Genomic DNA, 27,830 nt, shown 5'->3' on the forward strand with positions numbered 1-27,830 from the left:
AACAATGTGTCCACTCGCAGTTATTCTGCATCAGTATTTGTTTTTTGTGATCAGGGCATGAATGATGAACCAGCAAACGATTTTCAATCGTCAGGTCAGCACTCTGACAGTAATAATCCCAGAAATCAGCTGAAAATGTTAAGCAGTGCCTGTTTGCAAAGCGACTTTATGATTTTAGGCAGTTTTATTGCCTTTGTGCACGTTGTTCTAAGTTGTGTGGTAGTTCTACTACCCCAGGACCATTCACGAACAGTTTACAACAGTTTCGGTTTCGTTTCTGCATCGCGAAATTCATATCGCTACTACGCAGCTACCCAACTTCAAGGCTACCTTGAGCGTCCGCGACTGATCCTCGAACAAGGCATGCTGCTCCTGATTTCACTGAACCCTAACCCGATTTCTGCGATAAGAACTTCAGATGCAAGTCAAAAGATCACACCCAGTCGCCAGACATCTGTTCCGACGAGGACAGCGCTTCAAACCAGCCTTACACACTGCCAGCTGTTCGCCTTTCAGTTTCGTTTCCATACGAGGGTATTTCGGGGGTCTAGTGTTGCTGCTTAGTTGAACTGTCTATTCGAACGGAGTCTCCGATAAGTTTTTGTATGGTTTCAGTTCAAAATGTTAGGTGGCGCTGCAATGGAGGAGGCTCATTGTGCTGATCTTTTTTATCGCGCAACAGCTACTCGGCCAAAGTTGTGATTCTAGCGCATCACACCTCATTCCTGCAAGCAAGGCTACAATTGCGAGTCAGAAGATAATAGTAAAGCTCAACTTAATGTTTTGAGAGATAACTGACCGTGAATGTCAACAAGCATCAACCCCGGAGTTCTGTTTTCAACTTCATGCATGTTTTTCCGCATCGCATGCTTGTCCCAAATATTGTGCTGGCTGTAAATGCAAAGTCAGGCATTGACAAGATATTATTACGTTATGTGGGGGCAAATTGTGCCTCTGATAATGTGAAACCGCCAGATTTCTTCCATGGAACCACCTGAAATTGCACATTTTGAATTGCCCCGCACGGGGCACCTTGAGTAATCTTGGTGACGGGTATTGGCGACACCGCGGACCCCGAGCCCCCATACTCGCGCTGTAACCAACCGTGGTAATGAGTTGTAAGGTGAAGGGTAGAAACCACAAATGGTGGCCGTCGGAGCCGTGGTCATGCTCCGGCGGATGGGCTCCCTGTCTGTCTACCAGGCAAGGAGCTCCAGGACCTCTTTGATCATCAGGGTAAAGTCAAAGAAGAAAGTACCCCCGTCCCCTGCTTCATACTATGGCGCATGGTATTGTCTAAACCCCTTCTTTCAAAGGTTCGGGGCCCGCACCGAAGCAATCTTTAAACCCCTACCCAACCTCGTTTTCAACAGCCCTAACAACTTTCCTCGCTTCCTAGTCATGCAGACTGCTGACAAAGCCGCCCCAATAACTTCGAAATCTGTGTTCCTGATTGCCAAGTTCATTGAAGGTATAGTTGGAAAAAACTATGACGCAAAGAAACTTGCATCTGGTGATATGCTTATTGAGGGCAGAAGGAGCAATCTGCTAACCTTCTAAAACAAACAAGCATAGGTGACTTACAGATCACTGTAACACCTCACTGAACCCTCAACAGCTGTCAAGGCATCCTCTCAGAAACTGAACTCATAAATGAAACTGATGCAGATATTCTTGAGGGCTTGCATGAGCAAGGAGTGAGCAATGAGTTAGACGTATCACAATGAGGCGCGATGGAAATGAGATCAAAACCAAACATATCATCTTGACTTTCAATCGTAGTGTGCTCCCCAAGTCTGTCAAAGCTGGATTTCTCCACTGTCAGATAAGGGCGTAAATCCCAAACCCGCGACGTTGCTTCAAATGTCAAAGATATGGGCACAGTAGCAACAACTGTCGAGGGCAAAACACATATGCAAAATGCTTGAAGCACGACCACCAGACAGATAAGTGTAATGCAACACGATTTCACTGTGTTAACTGTGAAGGACCCCACGCCACGTACTCCCGTTCTTGCAAAAAAATGGGCCCATCTCCCCGCGAGGGGGACTCGAGTAAATGCGTCGCATAGGGGGTGGGTGTATTGCGTTAACGTTTAGTGTTTGGGGGGTTGGTGCTATCACGTGTACACCACGCAGCTATCACGCCGCTAGCACGCCGCTGAGTCGCCAACGCACGCCGCTGACGACGTAGTTTGAATGAGTCAAGGATGTAAGGCGCGTTCTTAGCCTTTGATTCTGTGTCGGTTTTGTGGCGCAGTGGGAAGAGCACCATGTACCTCGCGTTCCGCCCACAGGTAGTGAATGCGTTGTATCAACAACTTCTTGACGTACAGTAGAATCTCGATGATACGATTCTGGGTGATACGAATTTCGGGATGATACGAATTTCTGAAAAGTCCCGGCGAAATTGCATTGTTTGCAATGGAAAAAATTTCGGCTGTTACGAACGGACCTGCGCGGCCCGGCGGATGATACAAACGAGCCGGCGAGGCGCCCGACTGCCGAACAAGCAAGTGACAGCTCTCTCTCCCCATTTGTCACTCTTTTTTCTCCAGAAACGGCCAGGCTGTTGTTTTCTGCTCGCGAAAACGCGCCCCGCACGCCCCATGCGCGCCGCGAAACCTCTCGCACACTGCGCGCGCCGCGGCCGGCGGCGGCAACATGGCGGCGGCTTCGGCCGCGAAGTGGCACGGCCGCTTGAGCGACTGCTTCTAGCCGCTCTGTAAAATGCCGCTCAAGGCAGACACGAAGTTTCTTGTGCAGTGAAGGAGCTGATAACGTTGGCGAAAACGGTACTATAAAACACCATCTGCGCCACTAGTGAAAGCGCCCATAAAATATCTGCCGGAGTGCTAAGCCTAAACATCTCGGGCGGAGCCAGCGGGCTGTCTCGAGCGTTTCGCAAGTCGTCAGCGTCTTTTTCTGACCGAGGTAGGAGATACTGCGGGCGCGAAATCGTCAATGTGGCCGTGAAAATACAGCACGCGCAAAGCCGAGGCGTGCGAATCGCGTGCAAAAACGCACCATGCGGTTCAAGCTTGACTGTTGCGGCGTGTAGCGAGCTTGGACACCGGGAGTGAGGAGACAAGCGCGAAGCTAGGCGAAGCGTTACGCGCGCCAGAAAGGACTGCTTTGTGACGTGGGGGTTTTAAAAAAGCAGAAAAAATCACGGATTTGTTCACGCGAAAGTAAGAAAAGAAATAAACGAACACTTTTTTCAGCGCTCAATTTTTTGGTTTGTGTTGGTTCATACGAATTTTGGATGATACGAATATTTTTCGCGGTCCCGCGAGATTCGTATCATCGAGATTCTACTGTAGTTTGAATGAGTCAAGGATATAAGGCACGTTCGTAGCCTTTCATTCTGTGTCGGCTTTGTGGCACAGTGGGTAGAGCACCATGTACCTTGCGTTCCGCCCGCGCAGGGTCGTGAGATCGAAACCAGGCGCCGGTAACTGTTATTTCTTTTTATAGTGTAGGGGGAGGCTGGCTGCTGCGGACGCCGACGCACGGCTGACATCGTGAGTTATACTAATGCTCTGCATTTAAAATTCAAAAATGAGAAAGAAATCATAAATCTCAAAGTGACCCACAACCTGTCTTACCCAGAAGCTCGGAAAAGACGTTCGATGCTTCCCTCAGGAAGTTACGCTGACGCTGCTCACCGGGGGGTGGGGCGGCGCCAGGTTTCGGTGGCGACGCAGTGAGGCAATGCTGACCTGGTCCCACCCCCGCCCCCCACTGGGCTGGCTTCGGCTGCCCAAAATATTGTACCACAGCCTGTGGTACTGCGGCTGAGGTGGCAACGAACACCGTAGGTGGAGACGGCTTACCTTCCGCTCCTGCTGCGCTGTCGCCCATGGGCACAGTACATCCACTCGCACAACGCCGCTACAGCCACCATTGGCCCACGTGGCAAACATGATTGGCCCTCCCCGGGGTCGACGGCAAAAGGAGGGAGATCCTGCATTAACTCCTTTGTCGCCGTATGAAGAGATTGATGTAACACCCACACCAGCTCGGTCAGCTCTTCAGCCAAACGAGCAGCGTGGCAACATCGGTCGCTGGAAAAAACCAGCTCCGCGCATAACTGGCCCTAACGCAGGCTCAGTAACATAGATAACACCACCCGTCTGCAACTCACAGGTACACGCTGCACTCTCTCTTTAAACATTTATGGTAGTACAATGCATTACACAATGGAACTGCAGGGGCTTAATGAAAAACTTGGATGATATATACGAAATTCTTCATAAAAACCAATCAACCATCTTGTGTCTTCAGGAAACACACTTACAATTGAAACAAACAAACTTTCTGAAGTGCTATACTGTGTTTAGGAAAGATAGGGACGACTGTTCTCACTCCTCTGGTGGTGTTGCGATAGTTATACAACATTCTATTCCCTGTCAATTTGTTCCTTTGACCATAACCCTCGAAGTGGTGCTGCACATGTAATAATTGCCAACAACCCGCCGCGGTGGCTCAGTGGCTAAGGCGTTGCGCTGCTGAGCACAGGGTCGCGGGTTCGATTCCCGGCCACGGCGGCCGCTTTTCTGATGGAGGCGAAAAGCAAAAACGCCCGTGTGTACGAGATTTCGGCGCACGATAAAGATCCCCAGGTGGTCAAAATTAATCCGGAGCCCTCCACTACGGCGCGCCTCATCGCCTGCGTTGCGTCGGCGCGTTAAACCCCACAATCAATCAAATCAATAATTGCCAACAGGTTAATAACGATAGCTTCAGTATATATTCCCCCTGTCTTTCGCCTTTGTAGTTCAGAATTTGAATCCCTAATTAGTCAGCTACTGCACCCATTCCTGCTGGTGGGCGACTTTAATGCCCACAGTAAACTCTGGGGATCTGGATGTGAAGATGGCCGGGGCCGTTTAATTGAAAGATTCTTACTGTCATCTGGTGCCTGTATATTTAATCAAAATAAACCAACATACTACAGCACAACACACAACACCTACTCACATGTCGATTTAGCAATTGGTTCATCCATTCTCTTCCCTTTGTTCGAGTGGAATGTGGACTCCAACCCTTACGGGAGTGATCATTTCCCTGTCACTCTTAAGTGCCTAGATACACTCTCTGACAGTTCCATATACCATAAAAGGTTTAAAAAAACCCGTGCAGACTGGGTGGCTTTTAAAGGGGCACTGACACAAAAATTTTGCATCTTGTTTTTTTTGTTGCGATAAGTAGCTAGTGACCTACTTATATATAACCTGTAGAAACCTCATTTGCTTCAGCGTGCGACGGTTGTTTAACTCTTTCGTTACGGCGGAAAAACGGCCGATTTTAAGTGCTTCCACAAAACGTTTTTTTTCTCTTGAGCTACTGGACACACGTAATCTTGCTATGCATGAAATTGTAGCTTATAGATTGCTCTTCCAAACACAAAGCATCAGTTTTGTTAAAAGTACAATTACTTACAGTTTATTTGTCAAGTAATCAGCAAAAAGCCCCCAAGAAAAGTATACTAAAAACACAAATCGGCACTTTTACCGAGACTAAAAATTATTTCAGGTATTTTAAGATATACAAATTGTTCCTACGTTCCTTGGCTATGATTCAATATATAAATCAACAGTCTACACCAAGTTTTGGATTTTTGAGGGCCCGTCAACCTAGCGCAACTGACGGCTGTGCCACGCCGCGAGGGCACTCAAGGGTGAGTGAGTCTATGTAAAATGTGCATCCAAGTACCGTACTTACCTGATTCTAACGCGCACTTTTTTTCCGGAAAAATAGGTCGAAAAATCACATGCGCGTTAGAATCGGATACAAAACCGAAACCGAAAGAGCGAAAATTTCGTCCCACCCATCACCATCGCCATGTCAAGATGGCGCTGAAGCTTTTAGCAACAATTTTTCGCACGCAGGAAGCATAGGTGCCTAGGCTTTTCCATCGGAGTTCATACAAATAGTCAGATCGTTCCACTTGCGCGCTTGATAACAGCAATGGCAGCAGCGGCTCTCACGTGTTCAAAACGAGCGGTCGGCTGAAGCGTGCGCCTCTGGAGAAGCTCGCGGGATGGGCGTGTGAGGCGTGGGCCACGATCCCATCGACCATGGTTGAACGTTCGTTCAGAAGTGTGGCATCGCGAACGTGCTTGACGGCACTGAGGACGAGATCTTGTGGTCAGCGGAGAGCGACGAGGAGTGAGATGAGTGAGATTACTTCGGGAAATAAATCACCCGTTTCTATCGCATTTGTTTTTTTTGCTCACACAGTTCCATGCGCGTTACCAGAGTCCTTCAATGCTTTACTGGTCACGAAACTTCGGCGCTCGTTTCATATAGGGACCGCGCGCGCCACTACAGGCGCCACCGCCGCACGAAGGTCATCCAGCCGCCGCTTTCGCGGCGTATTGGCCTGCTCTTGGCGTGCAAACGCTCGCTGCTTTTGGTGTCTGCGCGCTGATTAAGTGTGTTTTTTTTTCGTAGTAGTTAGCGATGAATAGTCCAGGCATCACCTGCCTTCAATGTGGTTTTATTTTTAGTAGTAAATTACCGTAGACTTCGGCCGCGAACGGCAACGGCTTCTGCGTGCTGTGGCACAAGCGCTGCGCCGTCGTGTTTTCGGATTTTTAAATCTTTATTTCGTTTTTTTTTAAAGCAAAAGTTGTAAATACCACACATACGGTAGCTGCGTAGTCACAGACTGCTGCGGGCCCATCGATAATACAATAAAAAAAACTGAAAGAAACCAAGTACGCGTCGTTCAGACTACGCTTAATGAATCCGTTGATTGCTCTGGAATGCACAGAACACTAAAAGAGATAGTCCAATAGTATTGTCGTTTCAATGAGTGGGTACATACTTTAGAACATCTAAAAACGCTGCAGAAACGCGAATGATCAAAACACGAAGAGATATATGTTGCACCATGTGTCTTTCCGCTTCCACGCTTTGCAATCCTTGCAAAAACAGGAAGCGAAAAAAGAACAATAAAACTGATTTCATCACACGCAACAAAAATTCCATGTTACGAAGGGAGACAAAAGAGCGTGGTCCAGCGTACAAAAATTTATTTTTTCGCGCTGCGATGTGGAGCCCACGGAGGAAACAGAATATTGCCACGTAGCCAAGAACGACGCAAAGCTTTTCTGAACGCAGCGAGCTAGCGAGCTCCTGTTCTACAGAAGACTAGAATGAAACACAAACGTCGAAGAAGCAGTCCGCAGTGTGACGTGCACAGATGAACGTCAATAAAGTGAGTTGCGCGGCGTTTGCTATGCATGCATTACTCTCGGAACGTTAATTATTTCAGATTCATGGAAATAGGATTGAGAACATTGTCGAAGAAACAAAAAAATCAAGTTGGTGACAAGGTGGCACCCTTTTCATATCAAACAATATTGCCCGACGGGACGTACGACAAAAAGAGCAAACGGGCGCTCCGGTTGAAACGCCAGACAAGAAACTGGAATCGGCCACGCGCGGTTACAAAACAAAAAAATGAACCCTAAGGGATAATTCGCGGAAATATGAAAAGTAAAATCACAAGGACGTCCTAAAGCTTTTTTACAAGCAAGCCTGAGCGCAAAGTAATACAAGTTTGCAAACAGGTAATGAAGCACCGCTACAACCTGACTGATATGACTAAAATCCGGCTTTAAGTGAGCCTTGTACTATTCTAGGTCCACGATGCTCTCAAAAGGGTACATTGCTTTTTCCATTCTCACACACAGTGCATTTCCACACACTGTCACACACTTATAATCGAAGCTGAAATCTCCCGTTTCTTGCCTTGGAATGGCGCGCCTCCATTTCTCTCGCAGCTCCCCATCGCTCGGTCAACAGAACAAGGAAACATTTTCTGTGGTATCGTTGTACAAGGGACGACATCCCGGGACGCAATACATGTTAGGCATCGTCGTTGCACTACTTAAGTCGCATCACAAGAGCGCGAGATGCACGTTACATTTTTTTCCCCGCACAAAACAAACACAACTCGCCGCAGCTCCGCCGTTCGAGCCAGCGCAACGCCGCCCGAGGAGTGACCTCAGTGAGAGGGTGGCGCCACCGCGCGGCGGCCAAACGCAGTATATGAAGCTCTCCCATTGAGTTACGGAGCAGTTTCGTGACCAGTAAACCATTGAAGGACTCTGGCGTTACAATCGGAGGTGCAAGTTTTTTCGGTTTTTTGTCAGGAAAATTGGGTGCGCGTTAGAATCAGGTAATTACGGTATACTCTTTTGTGACCTCGCACAAAATCCTTATCAGTTCGGTGGTAAAAAACAAGAAAAAAAAATCGAGCGCTCTCGACAAGCATCGCACCTGAACCCTGCAGCGCTAATCTGACACGAGCGCAAGGTTATCTTGAAGGTGATAGCGCGATACGGCGCGGTGCATTTGGCAAAATATCCCGCCCGTACGTTCTCGAGACCCTAAACACAAAATCAAAACCGCAGTCGTCAGATAAGAAGCACGTTTTGTTTATAAATACAGCGCGGAGTCACAACGAAATTACCTGCCAGCGCTTGTTGAAGTTCGAGGCACCTGAACCGGAGCTTCGTCTTCCTAACTGAAATCTGAAGATCCCACATCATTGCTTGATCCCTCACTGCTGCTGGAATCAGAAAAATCGACAGCAGGAGCAGCCGAAGTGCTTGCTACAGCAGTCCGACTGTGCGGAGCGCGGCGCGAACCGAACGCCATTTTTCCTCCTCCCCTCCCCCTTCGGTTCAAATTACTCTTGCTACGCCGCCACCACACGAGGCACATAAACAAACGAAACCGAAATTGAAAGAGACGTTGCCAATGAACACACCAGATGGCGATAGTTGTCTGTGGAGCGCGGGTTTCAGATTTTGCGGGAGATTTAAAATCATCGGACGCCGGCTTCCGATCGCCTATGGCGCCGTCGTGAAAGAGTTAATTAGAGGCATTTTCAATGCGGCCAGTCGCAGTTTCGGTTTCAGCGAGTGCCGCTAAACGATGGATTTTGTGGATTTTGTGTCAACAAAGCTGACCACGTGACCGTCGGAGGGATATCACAGAGCAGAGCCACCGTAGCACTGTCGAATCCGCATGGACGGCAGTTTCTGCGAATGCCCCCACGTACTGATCTCGTGAGGCGCTTAATTAAAAAGCGACCGGGGATGTGACGCAAGCGCTGCGAGTGCAAATGCTACCGCGGCTAAAGAACGACGCGCGACGCTCGAGACGGTGGGTGGCAAGACGCGCGCTGGGAGCAGCCGGCCGGTCTGCCTACAGGTCCGCCTACAGATGTGTTCGGCTTAGCACTGCGGCGGATATTCGAGTGCCGCTCTCGTAAGCGGCGCAGATGACAATTTTTAATGCAACCCGCCATCGCATCATTAACTCCTTTCTTATGTAAGCCACCATGGTTGGGACTTGGGGACAATTTCGTGCAGCGGTAACAAGCTATCACTCGAGCTACCTGCGCCGGCCTGGGCCACTTCGCGGCCGTGGCCGCCGTCTGCACAGCGACCGTGCGGCTAGCTCAGTGGGCTTTTCGTGCCTCCGGCGCGTTTTCGCATCCAATGGTAATGAACAGTAATAGAAACAGAGTGCCTGTAATCACTGTAGAACTTTGGTCACGGCCAGCTGTCCGATGAGCTGACGAAATCACGGCGCCTCCGCCGCCAACGATCGGGTCATTCGTTCTCGAGAGCAGAAGCTCCGCCCTCCGGCCCTCCGATTGGAGCGGTGAGCCGGGCGAGCCGGCGAAAAACGCCGGCAGTGCGGAAGCGGCAAACACAAACTCGTGACGTGTTTGGACGTTGTTTATTTACACAATATCCTCGGGATGTCGATTGCGCGTGGTCCTCTGCTGGCTGCTCGGTTGCGTGTCGCACACTTTAAAATTGATTTTAAATATGTTCTAGGCTGTATTCGCCGCTGATATTTTGCAGATGATGTAAATGTGTTCCCACCAATCTATCTCCGAAGTTATCTCGCCTTCAAAATTTTGTGTCAGTGCCCCTTTAAGGGGGGACACTGGTCTTGAAGACATTTTTGTTATTTCTGAAGCAATCTCCTTGAAATTTGCACATTAAGTGTGTTTTAACATCCTGAGCACAAATATGCAGTCAGTTTTCATCTATATACAGTTGAACCCCTTTATAAGAGACACGTACCGGGGAGCAGTTTCTGTCTCTTATACCGTAGAGATGTCTCTTATAAGCAGGGTACCATTGTTTTCACTTGCTAATCAGACCCTAGTTCAATGAGGGCAACGTATGACTAAAATAAGCTCAAAAGAACGCTACAGCATGTTTCAAAAGATTCATTCTAATTAGTATTGTTCGGTCCCAGAATTTATGAAACTTTGTTTGCTTCATGACTATTTACACTCTTTTTTACAACCGATTCTATAAGCTTTTTTTCCTTTCCTTGTTTGTGGAAGATGAATCGCAGATGTTGGGTTCACAAGCCTGATGCACCAGAGCGCACAGCTTCTTCCGCTGTGTGGTCAGGCTATTCATTACGCTTGCAGGACTCAACGTCTGCAGTGCTTCTTCATTGGGAGCTACGCGAGTAGGAGAGCCCGCATGTGTGATCGCGCTCCATCCAATGAATGGCAGTAAACTTCAACTACTTCTGTCAGTTGCATTTCCATTGGCAGGGCTTCTCATTGTCATTTCATAGCTGACTGAACCACTTTGTGTTTGCTGAAGTTATAATAAATAGCGACTGCACCTGTCTGTCGTCCACCTGTGTTTCCACAATGGAAGCAACAGCAATTAGTGACTGGTGGCAGCACATCTGAAGTTAAAATCTCTGTTACAAGCGAGATTATTGATTAAACTTCAAGGATGACTTGTCCCTTATAACCAATCTTCTACATCCAATGTCTGTTACAAAAGAGGTCAATTTAATGGGAAAGATAGGGCAGCCAACCATGTGGGTGAATAGTGTCTCTTATACCCATTTGTCTCTTACATCAGTGTCTCTTATAACGAGGTTCAGCTGTAGTCTAAGTTCAGAGTTTTGCAACATGTTATGTCATTCCATTTCGGGCAATTTTTTTAATTATCTGCTTATGATATACTTGAATAATTCTTGTTCATTTGTGCTCTCGAAGGACCAGGGAGTGCAGCTATACCACAGCAGTGATTTTATCACTGTTTCTGCAATTGCTCTGAACTTATCAAATGTCAGGTCATCAATTATAAATTTTTTCGTAAAACTAAATGCATAAAAAATTGTACTAGTACAAATAAATTTTATATTTTTGTGGTTTTATTGCACTCTTCAGTTCTTAAGCTTTCAAATGCAGCAAGAATGACGCAAATCTGACCAGTACATCCCAAGATATTGTACCCGACAGTTGACCTCATGGGAAAAAAACTGGTTTTAAGAAAACAAGGCACAAAGTTCGGAAATGCAGGGGAAAATGGCCATTTAGCCAACTTCAAGTGGTGACAGCTTTGTAAATACCTATGGTACAGCTATAATATTTTGCAGATTCATTCTTTGAGACCTGTAGACTGCAAATAAAATTAATACAGAAAATTGATTTTTTGGCAAATTTTTTGTCCTCAAGACCAGTGTCCCCCCTTAAGCAAAGGTCACAGCTTTCCTACACATTCATAAAACACTTACACATCGATGAAGCTTGCAGTAGTGTTACCACCCACATTATAGAGGCTGCCAAGAGTTCCATCCCTCAAACCTCCGGTACTCCTCAAAACCCCAGAAGGCCCTGGTGGAACGAGGAGTGTCGAAACGCATGCAAAGAACAAAACAAGGCCTGGGGTAACCTTCGGAGGTACCCAACGCTACACAATCTTATTGCTTTCAAGCATGCCAAGGCAGTTGGAATGCGTATTCGCCGAGAAGCCAAAACCAACAGCTGGAGAGCTTTTGTGGGTTCGATTAACTCTTACACTGACCCTCCGCGGTGGCTCAGTGGCTAAGGCGTTGCGCTGCTGAGCACGAGGTCGCGGGTTCGATTCCCGGCCGCGGAGGCCGCTTTTCTGATGGAGGCGAAAAGCAAAAACGCCCGTGTGTACGAGATTTCGGCGCACGATAAAGATCCCCAGGTGGTCAAAATTAATCCGGAGCCCTCCACTACGGCGCGCCTCATCGCCTGCGTTGCGTCGGCGCGTTAAAACCCTACAATCAATCAATCAAAATCAACTCTTACACTGACGCAAGCAAGGTGTGGAACCGATTAAGAAAGTTCAAAGGGCACAAAACAACCTTACCCCTTGTTAGCACCACTGGTAACACATTAGAAGACCAGGCAAACACATTGGCCAAACACTTTGAACTTATATCAAGCTCTTTACATTACACAGACGGATTCATGAAGTACAAAACATCTGCCGAGCGCAAATCCATTAGGGACATCAAGAAATCGTCACAAGACTCTTACAACTGTCCATTTTCCATCCACGAGCTTAAGGTTGCCTTGGCGACTTGTAAGACATCAGCAGCAGGTGCAGTCCAAATCACATACACAATGATTCAACACCTTCACGCAGACACCCTCGAAACACTCCTTTATTTGTTTAACAAGATATGGAGTGTAGGATATCTTCCACGGGCTTGGAAGAGGCAATTGTGGTACCATTGCTAAAACAAGGGAAAGATGCCTCTTCTCCGTCCAGCTATCGGCCAATAGCACTTACCAGTTGTTTCGAGAAGATGGTTCAAGAAGACTGTTCGAGAAGATGGTTCATAGAAGACTCGTGTACTTTTTAGAATACCACGGTATTCTAGATAACTGCCAGGCAGGTTTCCGCTTGGGAAGATCTACAACCGACCAGCTTGTGGCCTTGGAATCGTATGTTAAAGATGCTTTTGTCCACAGGCAGCACTGTATGCCTATTTTCTTCGACTTGGAGAAGGCGTACGATACTGCATGGCACTATGGCATCCTGCGTGACCCGAAAGCTTGCGGTGTATCTGGAAACATGCTCAACACTGTAGAAAGCTACCTGTCTGAGCTAACTTTTCGTGTAAGGGTCGGAGCATCACTTTCTAGATTCCAGCAACAACGATTGGGAGTGTTACGCATCAAGAAAATCGCTCCAACGACAGACCAGGAACTGGAAAACGCATCTTTTGCGGGCGAGCAAATCACGCTGTGGGGCGTTGTGCTGGCAATATATACAGCTTTATCAGTGCTTCTAGGCAAAGTAGGGTGCCTAAACTTGTCACCCGCCGCACTTTTAATATGCAAACATATTTGTACTCTGAACAAATTTCTTGCTAAATATTTTCCACATTAGAGATAACATTTCTCGAATAGTTAGACAGCTTCGTTGGAATTTATTACCGCTGCATTGCTTTTGAAGAGTTGTACACTGCCACATGGGATTTGAATTACCAGTACACGATTATACATTGTATCGACCAAGTAACATTTCGTCATACAAAATCACCAAACAAAAATAACTATGTCTTTCCAGATCGCACTGTTATGCATGCGGTTGGGCCTGATCTAAGCTAGGCACATAGTGGTTCAAGCGGAGGTCCTTGGGGTCATTGCTGCAACGACTTGTGAGTTCTTGTAAAATTCAATTTGGCTAACTGGCCGGTGTTTTTAGCATAAGAAGGAAAACGGGAAATGGGGTGTTGCGGATGGCATCCAGCCTTGGCTCTGCTGAGAACGCTCTTTTATGTTCTCATCTTGCCCTATTTAACAATGGTGATTTCTCTCTTAGTTCGCTCGTTTTGTTCTTTTCCGCGAAATGTGTTTGGTGTACCAAAAGATTCTCTATAGACTGCTGGGAGTCCTAGCAATGCACTTATATAGGCGCTTTTGTTGCATTGTTTGTTTGTAAAAAATATAAAAATAATTTTTAGTATAAATATTATGAAACGACGAAAACGCATGTAACAAGTACAATGCGTTGGTCAAAGCGCACTAAAACAAAATCACTCCACCTAATCTCCTATGATTTCCGTACTAGCTGCTGGATTTCTTTCCTCCCATATTCACTATCCTAAAAATCAAAGGCACGCATACACACACACACCTCCATTTCTCCCTACTTTTTCCAATTTTGTATCCATCATCACCTATGCCGCTGTTGCTTTGTACTTACCTAGCTTTATTATGGTCATCGCTTTTTGGTTAAAAGCCCTTGAACACATTGTAATGTTTCTCGTGCACTGTGCTTGCGGACAATCTCCTATTTTCTCTTTGAGAAAATAACTCTCCTCGTTTAGGAATTGCCCTCCCTCTCATATGTGCAAGAGCTGTTTACTATGTTTTGCTTTTCTTTTCTTATTGCTATCAGCTTCAGTCACGTCGCAGTGAACGCGCAGCACTCCTTGTACGATCAGCCCCTGTCTGCCTCCCCTCTGACGTTCCCGCAAGCCTTGCTTGAGGTCATACGGCGTCACTACCAGACACCCTATACCATTCCTCCCCTATTCCACCAAACCCTGACCCTCAAAAAATCTCGTCCAACCCCTTCTTTCTGGCCGGCGGCGGTCACTTATCAGGAAGTACGTCCCCGTTTTTCTATTGCTAATTTGCTCCTTTCAAACACATTCTTCATCTCGGACCCTATTTTCCCCTACTTTTTTAGACAAGTAATAAGGTAGGTGAAGATAGCTGGCAAGAAAAAGCTTTCCCGCACTAAAAACAAATTTCAAAGCCGGCACGGATTACAGGCTCTTCGGGGAATCGTGTGAAATTTCATTGATTGATTGACTGATTGATTCATTGATTGATTTATTGATTATGGGGTTAACACGCCGACAATACACAAGTGATGAGGCGTGCCGTAGTGGAGGGCTCTGGATTAATTTTGACCACCTGGGGATCTTTGACGTGCGCCGAAATCTTGAACACACGGGCGTTTTTGCTTTTCGCCTCCATCAGGAAAGCTGCCGCCGCGGCCCAGAATTGAACCCGCGACCTCGTGCTCAGCACCACAAGGGAACTTCGAAACCTTTAATTACTTCTGTAAAGCACAAAATATTGCAGCTATCCCCGAAACTGAAAATAATGTTTGAAAAGCGGTGCAAAATTAATCGACGGCAACACGCTGACCAGGCTTTGTTTCTGCTCCATACCTAGTGTGTAGGTGGTAAACACATTTATGTGGGCAATGCTGAGGCTGGCGATGACGCTTACGTGCGCGTATGTTGAGAGTCAACAACTGGCTAACGAGAAATAAATGGTGATTTCGATGATGCATCGCTAGATACAAACGTGCAGTAAGTTTTTAGCTTTTAGAGACAGCCAACACAATATTCTCGAACACAAGGTCGTTTCAAGATCGCAAGTGGTTTATTGGCCGGTCAAATGTCCACGCAAATGCATACTCTACACAGGACCTCTGAGGTCTTGTCCAGAAAACGTTTTTGCCTTCTTTGGTCACTCTCAACTTTCGTATACAGGGTGTTTCGTGGAAGATTTTAGTAATTTTTAAAAAGTGGCTTTTGGAAGTAAAATTGTTTTTTGTGTGCCAATGAATCGGGGGCCGTGGTGGCCGCTATAAAGCGGGTATCAAGTGCTATTGGGGGAACAGTTATGACTCGAATTTCCTGTTTTTAAATATATTCTAGTCAGGGGCTTCGTTGTAATGAGTAAATTGTAGAGGATCATGAGTATCCGGTGTCGATTACCACATTTCCGAAATTGTAATTGCGTGCAGAGCCACAGCGCTCAGAACCTCAAGTGTAGAGATACGTGCAACGGGCTCCGGGTGGCAGTTGAGCGCTGCAAAGCCACGCCCACACGGTCATATCACTCAGAGATGTACACGCCACACGCACGCCGCGCTTTATCTTTCGGCCAGAAAAGAGGCAAGCGGCATCGGGTGCATCACCCGCTGGAACCTTCTCGCCCATCCAAATGAGACTAGTCATCCCGATTGCCTAGTGCGACTGCGACCTGCCGCCGTTTGCGTGCGGCGGCCATGGTTCATGCACAAACAACGTAAAAGGAAATAAAATTAAAAGAACCTAATGACTTTGTAATCCACAAATCCGCCCATCAAATGCCTTTCGCCTGTTCAGGTGCCCCTTGCCTTTGTTCAAGTCGAAGATGAAGCGAGGCGCGCGTGGGATGCGTGGGACATGCATAGCTGCAACTGACATTAGCGTGTGGGCGTGGCTTTGCGGCGCTCAGCTGCCGCCCGCAGCCGTTTGAGCGGATCCGGGGATCTGATGTTCTAAGCGCTGTACAATCGGAATCAATTTGAAGGTGATCGCTCGGGGGGCAAATGTAGCAGCAGCGCCGCGTTATTGGTTGAATTAGGGTGGTATCATGAAATAGACAGCGAGAGGAAGAAGGCACTGCTACCTGTATCTCCAAAGTTCTGGAAACGGCTGCGGTATAGTTTGGAAGGCCGGCTAATCAATGCTACCGTGATCACCTTCAAATTGATCCCTACTCTACCTCCACACGCAAGTAAAATATAGGAAATCTAATAATCGATACCAGATTTTCTCATTACTTCCAAACACCTTACTTAGAATAATTAAAAAAGTAATGAATAAAGTCTAAATAAATATTCCCCTAAATAATAATTGGAACCTAATTTATAGCACCCGCCACGGCCTCTGATCACTTAGTGCAAGAAAAACAACTGAACTTTCAAAAGTCCATCTTTTAAAATTACTTAGTCTCCCTGAAACGCCCTGTATACATACACGTTTATTTAACCGATTTTTATTTACTACCCTTACTTATATGTTGTCACTCTGTATGCCTTATATTCCTCATTTACCCAGGGCCTCAACCGAAAAGGCACAGCGCTTCAAATAAATATATAATTTCAAATATATATTTCAAATAAATATATAAAATAGTGTGTGGTTGGACGCCTTGGCAGCCGTGAATGTAGCCGCCTTCCTCAATAAACCAAACATTACAGAAAGCAGAAAAAATAATCTAACAAAGAAGCTTTTTCATATATGTATGATAATTTATCAATCGCTGTGAAACAGGGGCTTCAATGTTAAAACGTGCATACAAAGCAAATACGAAAAAATACTCAATTGTGCCTTATACGAAATTTACACGCCTGAAAAACTAAAAACGTTTTAAAAATTAACTTCCAGCAATGCCCTCAGTAATTACCAGAAATAGCGCACGAAACAAGAGTGGAAAGTTGCGCTGATCTACACATAACTTTAAAAGAAAACAGAGCATCAGGCGGAACATGAAAAGAATTGGCAAACACTTGCGCAAGTGTTTGTGTACCTGTCTCTGATGCGCTCTTGCTTTCTTTGGAACCCTGGATCTTTCCAGGGTTCCCATGCAGATGAATTGAATGCCTGCCACGAATGAAAGATTTTCTGTCACTTCCTTGAAACTGCTTTTCAACGTTCCATTGAGAAAGTGGAAGAAAAAAATGGTCCTTTTACTGTAACAGACAACACAAACTTGACAGTCTCGCGTAGCGCCCAAGACCACGGAGTAAGATCTCACTCCGTGCCCAAGACTACATGACCCAGCGTTATCAAGAAAGGCGCGCATCGCAGTGAGCTGAGGTAACAGCGAGATGACGCATCCACGCCTTCTGACACTGTTACCGTAGAGTTTCTAGTAACTATGGCTGCGACTGCTCGGCGACTTCTGGACGCGGTGTACCATGTATATGCATGATGTCAACGCGACCTGCACTGTGCTCAGTGCGCTTTCAAAAAATCAAATATTGGGTCTAACACTTGCAGCTACACCTGGGTTATAAGGTGCACGAAGGTGGTGGGCTCCAGATGAATTACAACGACCTGGAGATCATTCCCGTCTGCGAAATCTCAACACGAGAGCGTTGTTGCTTCTCGCCTTCATCTGAAGAGCGGCCACCGCGACCGGGATAGCACCGGCGCCTTCGCCCCGCATTTGTCGCGGGCACGCAGTAACGGGTATTTGGACATATTCGTTTAGGCTGTCTGGCTGTGAACGGGTAGTTGTTGCTAAGGGAATCATCAGGACTTATTGCTTTTCGTTTTTTTATACATATTGCTGAAGCTTTGCATCACCGTTGTGTAGAAGCTATAGGCTAGCTTTGAAGTTCTATTCTTCGCTGCCTGCAACCCTGAAAATCACGGCGGTCTTACACTGAGCAAGGGACACGCATTTCCTGTCGCTTCTCTACGCGCTTTAGCCACACTGTATTCACAGCTCCCCGGCATGGGACGAGCATGCTGCCTACATATTTTATGAAGTATTTCCAGATACAGGCAAGACCCACGATTTTGCTACCAAATTGATCAAGAATTTTGGAGTAGCACTCTGATGCGTAGCGGGCGGGCAACTGTCATTCGTGAGTTATATGGACTTCGTAAAATGATTTTGCAATTACAAAAAAAAAGGAGTCAAGAGTGTGCAGGAAATACAATGCGTTTCTGGGTACGTCTGTATGTGCGTGGGTGCGCGCGTCTGTGCGTGTGCATGCATGCTAGTGTGTGCTTGCATGTGTCTGTGCCTGTGAGCCAACTACAATGTAGGTGAATTGATTAAATTCAGAAGCCGGCTGCGTGAGAGTGGGAATTGTGAAGTACGCCACCTGAATCTGAATGCGTCATCCTAGCATTATCAGTTGCATACTCGCCCTGTCCATTAGATGTTCCCAGAATCACGTGGGTGGGCTACAGTGAATTCCAAAAATGGTGCGGCAGCACTGAGCCTGTCGGGTAGCAGCCCAAATGTATTTACTGGGGGCGGAGTTATCGAAATGGTCTCAAGATTCTCAATGATTATTGTCAATGAATCTCGCCATCCCAAGTGTGTTTCAAATGCGGAGGATAAGCCACAAAAAACACACCCAAGAGCTTTGCATGGGGTGCATACACAGAATACGAAGCAATTTGTGGTCTCTAGAAAAGAAACAAAAACAAGTGCGCACATTTTACTTGAAAGCGAAAACATCTCTCTGAACAGGACATGCCTGGCATCCCAAATCCCTCGGTTAACATACAGCGTAAATTACACATCCTTGTATGGGACCAGAATGAGATTGAAGTACACGTGAACAGAAGGGAAACACGGAGATATAATGAGCAGCACCTCCAACCTTTTTCCGCCAAAATACAATATAAGGCTTCTTGTAATAGCAGTGCTAAGACTACGATGGCAGTATTCAATGTAGCTGTATAAGGGCAGAACATATGCTGAGTTTGCCCATGCCATGGCACAAACATGATGGAGGGGCTGAAATCAAACAAGTCACCGTCATGGCATGGCGGGGGTGGGTCCGTTGTCTGAACAAAAATGCACGGAGCATGCTCCGATGGAATATAAATAAGTGAAAATGAACCAAGTACCCGCTAATAGCATTTAAAAAAATACAAATCACTCAAATCTTTATTTCAACATTAACAGCAGCAGTTCCTGATGTTGGGGGGAGGATAAAATCATACAGCAATTGATCTGCTTGACGAGGAAGGGGCCGCATAAACAAGGCAAGTGCTGTTGTAGCGAACGGACTAGACATATAAATGCATACGAGTTACAGCAGAGTAGTGGTTATGGCGAGTTGATCCATAATGATGTGTCGATGAGCAGCACAAGACTAGGGACAAGAACACAGAAGACACACAGTGCGCTGTGTGTCTTCTGTGTTTATGTTCTTCGTCTTATGCTGCGCTTTGGCACGTCGATACAAGTTACATTACATACAAGTTCCCCTTTCGTATAAAACTACATATTATGCGCTGATACAAGAAAACACATTGGAACATTCGTGACTCATTTGTACACAAACTGAACAGTCTGCAAGAATAAATAAAAGATGTATGTGCGTGGATTGACACAAATAAAATTTTAAAAAATAATAAGGGAGGGCGAACACCTGTGAACAGTCATGGACGACCAATCGTTTATCCATGCTTTAAAGGGATCAAAATGAGTGAAGAACCCTAAACGTAATAAAAAAAAAATTGGCTCCAATCCACGCTGGTAAGATGGTGGAAAATAAAGCTTTAAACGACACCTACAATAATTGCCCACGCGACGTCACTTGAATTCACACACGTGGCTCTACAAAGAGTGAAACCAGAAATTCTGCCAGCCGTTACTTGGAATTCGCAAGGGCGGTGTCCCGAACACATCAGCGTCGGCCACGGCCGGGCTAGAACGGTGGAAGCCGCCACCGCCGTAGTCCGGCCGTGCGTTGCCAGAACGAAAACGGAGTGGAGCATCGTTCGAAGGGTGAGACAGCGGAACCTAGCCATCCTGATGTGCTAGCTCAGGGCTACACCACCGCCTGCCACAAGCGTAGACTCCGAAACAATTCGGCATGTGAGCTTACTGATTCCCATTTATACCGATTTAAACTAGTTAGCTTAGTAAGTTTGAGAAATGCGAGAATGCTGAGGGAGCTTCTATAATCGCTATTTATCAGGACCAGTTTCTCCTTCAGCCTTTAGTAATACCTTTTTAAACACAACTGAATTGGTATTCATCAATTTAGAAAACAGAGCTCCATTTGTGGCAAGCAGTGCGCAAAAGGTAGCATTTCTCTAGCGGCCAGGGGCCGAATTCTCTAAAAAATGGGCGTCGCTTTGAAATGACGGGGTACCGTCGTTTCAAAGCGAAGCCCCGTCGTTTTAGAGAATTCGGCCCCAGATGTCTGTATGTGGTCATTTTGTTTTTCCCACCGTTTAAACCAATCCTTGACGTATCTTTGCCGTACTACCACTTAATTTCGTCGGGTGTGGGCAACCCAGGAGGTGCTGTTGAACAAGTTAATCAAGGCATGCGAAGGAAGCGCGCATTGGAGGCGAAGCTACGCCAAAACAGGCCCAAAACAATCGTTGGTAAAGCAGACGATAAAGCCGTACTGCCGACACGTCCGCCAGCAGACAGGCAGGCACCTCGGCGTGGGAACACTGGCTAAATTTGCCGCGCCATCTACAGTGTGCTCTGTGAGTGAAACCCCCCGCCCCGCCCTCACCACGTTGGGAGTTTATTGTCCCGCACGCCGCGAAGGAACCGCTGGCTGGTAGAGGTAGAAAGTCTGCTTTAAAACAACGGAAATAAAAACAGTCATTATAAGGAAAGACTGCGCAAGCAGGGATGTGAAAGAAAATGGCAGATAAACAAACGGGAAAAGTAAAAATAAAATCGGATTTCCTTCTATCAAAGACTAAGCTAAACTTGCGAGCGTGGATTTCTTACCTCTACTCTGTATCAATGTATCCTACAGCACACTGCACATTTCTTTGTCTTTGGGAATGAAAATGGGACGGTGTGAATGGGAATTGTGGTACAAATTTTGGAAGGGCACATTTAAACTGCAGACAAATATAAGCTTCATACCGACAGCAAAAATAACTTATTTGTCTGCCTGAAGAACTTTCAGTAACTTTAATATATGGAGACTAATAGTTTTACTTTAATATCCTTAATTTCCATTAAGGTCAACATTCTGTGCATTGGCACAGTTACCTCTGTCGGCCCCTTTTAGCGATTTCCGCCTGGAATGGATTCAAGTAATAAAAACGTTACATTTTACGAATTCTAGAAAGGCACCCTGACATTTAGGTAGATTGTTACGCAAAGTGAACCATACAATGTGATGGTACACCTGCTTCAAATTAGCGCACGAGTCGGCGAGTTTACACATTACTCGGCTAAGGTATGCGTGTTCAGACGCTAGTGGCTGTGTAAGCTCAGTCTTCGTTCACACGACTGTTGAAGCTGAAGCTAAAGAAAAAACTGTCCCCGTAATCTGAACAAACGGGGGTTCTTGAAATGTCTATTGCTTATGCTATGCGAAGGAGAGAGACTGAGAGAGGAGGGAATGAGGAGGAGGAGGAAGAGGAGGAGGAGCCAAAACGTCCTAATGATCAAAAAGAAAAAGAAGACGGGTGCCCTCTTTTTTTCAGGAAGCCGCAAGAAACTATTTAGCGACTGAAGTCTGAAACCATCCCCTCCACCACTTCGCTCATTCTAACCTCCAAGAGAAAAACATTAAGTTTTCCACCGTGACACCGCCATGCAATGAAGGACATGCGACCACAAATCTTGCCGGTGCATCTGTTGCATCACTCCGGGCAAGCACTTCGTCTTCGCTAGGGTTCAGAGTTGAAGAATAAATAACTAAACAGCATTACTACGGAAGCAAGCCATATTTCGGTGAAAAAGCAAAATGTTCACCGCTTCGACCCACGCCATCAGTCTAAACTTATTCCCCACACACCGTAATGCGTGGAACCCGACTCACAAGAGGGTACGCTGCAATGCATACTTGCTATCAAAGCGGTGGTGCACCTGCTTGAGTGGCGGCAATCTTTTTTTTCACTCTCCTGCACGCACGCCACATGAGTCCAAAAGTTTGCATAGGAAGACCACAGCGTGTACGCGGTCAGTGGTAGAGCCTAATAATGTTTCCTCCTGATTACAAAAGACGGAGCCACCAACAAGGGTGGGAAATTCGATTGCGGGTGCTGTCAGTCTGCGGAAATTTCAGAAAGCCTAGCGCTAAAACTATGGGCCTCAGAAGAATTCTACCGCATGTGTGCAACCGGAAGAGCCAAAGGGAATATTGGGAACAGAATTTCGATATTGGGCGATTTTTTTCAATGCAGCGTGCAAAAACACGGGCACCCCGAAAACCTATGTTCTTGCTCGTATTTCTTACTCGTTTGTAAAAAATCAAGGTCGTAGATGAAAAATCTGTCCACAAAATTCCCCCCGTTTTTGACAGCGGAAAAACGTTGATACTAACCGCATGAGGCTAGGCTAAATATTAGGCGCGCTATGGCTTCTGAAAGTGTCCATGTATTGTCTACGGGAGGCCGGCACTGCTGAACCCTCTTAAGCTGCTTTTCCCCCATAAGAAGTGACAGGCTTAAATTGCTATGCAAGGCAAGCCTACGCCCACTAAACTGGCTTTAGCAATAAATTAAAATAATTTACAGAAAAAAATTGTGTCATTATAGGAAGGCTAAACATATGGGGGGTTCAACTGGCCTGGCGTTGGGTAAATCGCGTTGCTGTGTATAGCTCCTGGTCCACACCCCTTTTTAGGGAGGAGAGGTCACAGTGACTTGCAGAAGTGTGGGATGTGCCCCAAGGCTAAGCAGTGCGGGGGGGTTGCTTGCTGCAGCTGGACGACCTGAGCTTTGCGGGCGCCATGAAGGTGGGAGGCAGCGGGGAGGAGGAGGTGCGGGCTGGCGGCCGCTCCCCGTCGCGGCCGGGTCCTGGCAGCCTGCCCGAGCTGCCCATCTTTGCCGATGGGGGCAGCAGCGCCTCTTCGGCGTCACCTCCCCCGTGGTCGGCCGGCGCGGGACCAGGGGGAGGAGGAGGCCTGTTCCTGCGCCAGTTCAGCGCTCCCGTCAGCCGGCTGCCCGACATCAGTCGGCTCACCATCGACGAGGGTGACCACAAGTTCGCCCCCAAGTGCTGAACAATGGCACCCCCCTCCCCCCCCCTATGGGTGCTTCTCAGCTGTCGGAGTACGCATTTGGCTCCCACCCACCCTGTCGGTATCCCAAAGGTTTCCATCTGTGGCTTCATGTAGCGCATTGCTCGCTGTCTCGGCTAACCGCTGTCAGTGGGGACAGATGTTGCCTTTGTACTTATGGGAAATATAGTGCATCGCCATGACAGAAGTAGCAGCCTTCTGTTCATTGCCACACTTCCCACCGTCCGCCTGCTTTTCAGCTTTGTAGGGGTGTTGGCGCTTTCTTTTTTCCATCCTACCACCACTGGTACCAAAAGGAGCTACACCTGCAGGAGCCACATTTTCATGGTGGCATTCACTGTGGCATAAACCTTGCCACTTGTGCTCCATTGCTGGTAGACAGCTTGGTTTCTTGTAGGGGCTACACTTCTATTTTGCCTTTTCCTGCCTGTGCAGCAGCTTTGTGCACTGGTTGGCATGCACAGTAAACGTCGGCAGTTTTGATTCGGTCTGTACCATGCACAGTGATGCTGCCATCACCCACAACTGACTCCTCATTGCAGAGGCAGCTGAGATGACAAAGCATCGGATTGCTTCTGCCTGCACAATAGTTCCTCAAATCATCACAGGTGCTATGGTAAAAAATTGCCCTGGGAAGTGTTCATGCATTGTGAGTATGGAACATAACTTTGCTGGTTACAACCTTGCAAAAGAAATGCGTGCCATATTTTAATAAACAGCATACACACTTTTTTCTTTTTCTGTTATTGCATGGGAACCCTGTTACATTTCCTGATTGTGCTATGCTGTTAGTTCTAAAATTTATCACTGACAATGTGGGTACTGTCTAATCTGCTGTGAGTGGTAGCTGATGTCCTTCATATTTATATTTCATCTCACACGTATGTGAAAGTAGGGGTCGTGATAATGTTTGTTGCCAGTACTCATTTTGACAGTACTCAATCGGCCGGAGTCACACCTCTAAGGTCTCTTTGCATTGAACAAAATGCATATGTATTGGGGGCTGGCCCCATTTGTGTGGTGTAATAGGACTGCACTGAATCTCCCTTCTTCTGTTCCTGCTGTTCGTCTTCTTCTTCATTTATTTTTTTTTACATGCTGGCACAATGTCTATGCGTCCCTGTTCATTGACTTCAAGCTGCCACAATTGCACACAGACCTGGTTTTAGTTGACAAAATCATGTGGAAATGATTTTCTTCCAATCTTAGTTTGCAACCACATAACAGCAGCTTCCCACGATGTCTGAAAAGGGCTCGCTGTTCTCTACTATGCTTCTCAGGTTCTCGTGGATTGCAACTCACTAGTGAACGGAAGCTTTAGTCCAAAAATGCTAGCTTTAGTGGCAGGAAGGTCGTTCCTAACGCGCCCAGTGAATGAAAAGAGGATGCTTAGAATTATCATAATTTCTGCTTTCTTCCTCCATAAACCTGCTCAGGTGATTGTTCATGATACCTAAACCTTAGCCCCAGAGTAGAAGGCGTGTTGTCCACTCCAGCAAATACCCACAAAATTTACGTGACACCTGACCGTGAAGAGAACAGGAGGGTCCTGCTCCTTGTACAGGTGATACCTGTACAAGGGGCGAGTAGTGGAGAGATCCTGCAGCCTGCTCGAGAAAATTCCTCAGTGTTCCATGTGAACATCAATAGAACATATTTGACTTCAATTCAGTTGAGCTCAGGGACAGGCGTCTGCCATTTGCCTCTGCTGTGTCTTCTTCAGATGTGTGGTAGCATTTTATGCATGCCATCGCTATATACTAAAACTTGTACAGCACAGCTGACAATCACCTTGATTTACGGGCACCTGGGAGCAGTTCTTGCCAGGTCAAAATGTGGAGGGTGGGGGGCCCACAAATTTTAGAGTGCCCGTTTGTATTGAAAAGTGCCTGAAACTCTCCTCAGAGTCTGCCTGGTAGCTATATAAGGTTCTTCAGATTGGAGGCTTACCTTGTGCATCTTTTTCTTTTTTTTTTTTTTTTTTATGTCTGGATATTGTCAGCCAAAGGTGATTGCAAATTCATCTTAGCACAATTGACCATCTGCATGTTGGAGATATGTTGCAGATGGTCAATATGTTGCACTCGATGCCATTTCATTGCAGCAGTGGCCCCATGGGGATCACTTCTTGTGGCGGTCCTTAGGCTCATCCTGTCTACTGACATTCTGTGAAATTGTATCTGCCATGAAGTGCCATGTGAAGCTTGCCTCAATATGGCTTTCGCTTTCCCAGTCGGAGTAACGCCTTCCTACCAAGTGCCAAACATGGTTCCTGTGCCTATTACCCTCTACACTGGAGGGGTTTTGGTGCGTGCCCAAATGTCATCCCGTAAGCTACTTTTTTCCCCTTCAGCCCGAGGGGAAAGCAGGAAAATTTGTGTGTGGTCTCTTCTGGTTTGATAAGTTTACCAACTCCTACTAGAGGTTATAACGATGTGAATCTTGCATAATATTTGTGCGGCTTCAAGTTTCCTCTGGTAGAGCTCCACCAGGGCCAGCGTAAAGCTAAATGGTTGCGTGATTGTGGTTCAGTCAACAGCATTTGAAAAAGATAATGTTTGCTTGGGAAAAGTGGTGCCAAACATGGTTTCGTGGATAACTTGGCGTCTGTTTTGTTATTATTTATTTTTTGTGTTTGTTTATTCTGAATAGCCTGCAATGGATTTGGGTTGAGCTTTTTTCTTGCAAGTGTCTTGTTCCCCCTACACGTCACTGCTTCCAGCTTGTTGCCATTGCATAAAACATTGCAGTCTACCAAAGTGGTCACTCTTTTTACAAGGTTGTTTTGGTAGACTGGCCTCTGTATTACTCACCAAGATGAGGGGGTCACATTTCACACATTCCTGAGTTTCGATAGCCAGCCACTCAAAGTTCTAGTGCACCCCTCATGCTTTCAGAATTGATCCTGTTGAACTCGTGTTGATGTGTGCGTTTTTTGTATGTGTTTTCACGTCCATCACATATACTGTACCCTTGTGCCATCATGTAGATAGACACATTTTTAAGTTCCCGATTGTTCCTGATTATTCCTGATTATTCTCAAGTAAGTTACGTCATCGTACTTACATCGAAGGCATTGTGTGTTGTGCAGGCATTTGGTGCACGGCAGTCTGTTACACCAAATACTCTTTGTCACAGCCCTGTTGCACCTTCCTTCGCACAAATTTATACCTGTGATCATAGCAAAAATATGAACAAGACACCCAGCAAGGGATGCGTTGGCTTGGATAGTTACGGCTTGCGTATCGCTTCAATGTCAGCATGTGGCATTGTTTTGCCTGGACAGTTAACACTGTGTGTGGTGCTCCAGGTTGAATTAACGTATTTCTTTTGAAGCCCTCTTTTCCCCCGGAAGTACTGGTTGTTTGCTGTGTTGAATAATAAATCGGATGTGGTGCTATTGCTAGACCAAGGGTTCGCTGAGGAAGGATTTGTAGGTGATAAAGCCTGTGCATGGGGATGTGAAGAACATAGATGTTTTTCCAATTTCTTCAATTTACGCGCTAGACGTTTTTAGAAGTGCACTTTTTGCAGTGCGCAGTATAATAGGAAGTACAAATGCAAGAAAATCCGGCATGAACATGTTACGTGGTAGAATTGACACAAACCATTTTTGGAGGTGAAGAGATTTATTTACACGATGTCGACCATGAGAGGGAGCCTGCGGAGGCTGCTCACTGCACACGGTTTTGGCTTCATTGGAGGTTGGTACTGCAACACCATGTTCCACTGCCTTCGTCGTCGTCTTGTCGTTACATAGCCCCCCTTCAACCATCCCGGACAGCCAGTAGAGCGGAGTTAGAATGAAAGATGGGTGACAGAGAGAGAGAGAAGAAACTTCATTGTAAAACCACCAACTGTGCAAGGGTCCCTGCACTAGTTTTTACGGCTGCAGTGCATCGCACCAAGGCAATGCAGTGTCCTCTGCTGGGGTGTAGGCACTTGCGCTGCATATAGAATAAGGATAACCGATGAAAGAAAGAGTCCTTAACGCCACAGATGAGGATGATAGTCTTGGTGCAGACTGACCCCGGAACAGCGATGCCTGTCAAAGCAAAGGGAAATGTCGGAGGCCCTTGTAGACGTGCCGGAGAACTACTGGGAACGGAAATGGCATCATAAGGTCGTGGCTGGTCAGTTCTCAGCTGATCTGGACAAGTCCTGCCGAATCATAATCTGAGGGGGAGGGGGGGGGGGGGGAAGGGAGAGAGAGAGAGATGGAGAGGGTGCATCTTTATTTGCCCTTCTATAAAGGCCTCTGTATCGCTGGGGTGGGACTGCTGTTACCAGTCATCCCCGAGCCCTGTCTTAATGTGTCGGAAGAGGGCCTCCCAGAGCTCTTCTTCTGCAAGTGTCCTGTGAGCGTTCTATGAGTGGTAATGAGGAGGCCAACTGTCTGATTGAGGGTAGGTGCCAGCTGATGTTCTTTGTGCAGTTGTGGAGAGCAAATTTGGGCTGTTTCTGGGGAGGGGGGTCAAGCCATTCTGTGTAAGTGCCAGGG

General features: G+C 46.7%; 2 protein-coding genes across 4 annotated transcripts in view; both read left to right on the top strand.

Moving 5' to 3' along the window:
* The window catches only part of LOC144142882 (carboxyl-terminal PDZ ligand of neuronal nitric oxide synthase protein-like), a 117,274-nt gene extending 89,749 nt beyond the window's left edge, over positions 1 to 27,525 (top strand). For 2 of the 3 annotated variants that reach the window (XM_077674710.1, XM_077674725.1), the window contains one exon: positions 23,012 to 27,525. In XM_077674710.1, the coding sequence (XP_077530836.1) occupies positions 23,012 to 23,311 (300 nt within the window). In that variant the 3' untranslated portion in view covers positions 23,312 to 27,525. The remainder of the gene's footprint in view (positions 1 to 23,011) is intronic. The other variant, XM_077674717.1, reaches the window with a different exon arrangement.
* LOC144174578 (uncharacterized) lies at positions 1,402 to 14,256 on the top strand. Its single transcript, XM_077703354.1, has 4 exons — positions 1,402 to 1,471; positions 11,631 to 11,851; positions 12,169 to 12,409; positions 14,237 to 14,256. Exons 1-4 carry the CDS (start codon positions 1,402 to 1,404, stop codon positions 14,254 to 14,256), a joined length of 552 nt encoding a protein of 183 aa, XP_077559480.1.
* Positions 27,526 to 27,830: the final 305 nt, after the last annotated feature.

The sequence above is a fragment of the Haemaphysalis longicornis genome, unplaced genomic scaffold (assembly GCF_048455015.1).
Source record: "Haemaphysalis longicornis isolate Haplotype H1 unplaced genomic scaffold, Haemaphysalis longicornis Haplotype H1 scaffold_1, whole genome shotgun sequence".
NCBI lineage: Eukaryota > Metazoa > Arthropoda > Arachnida > Ixodida > Ixodidae > Haemaphysalis > Haemaphysalis longicornis.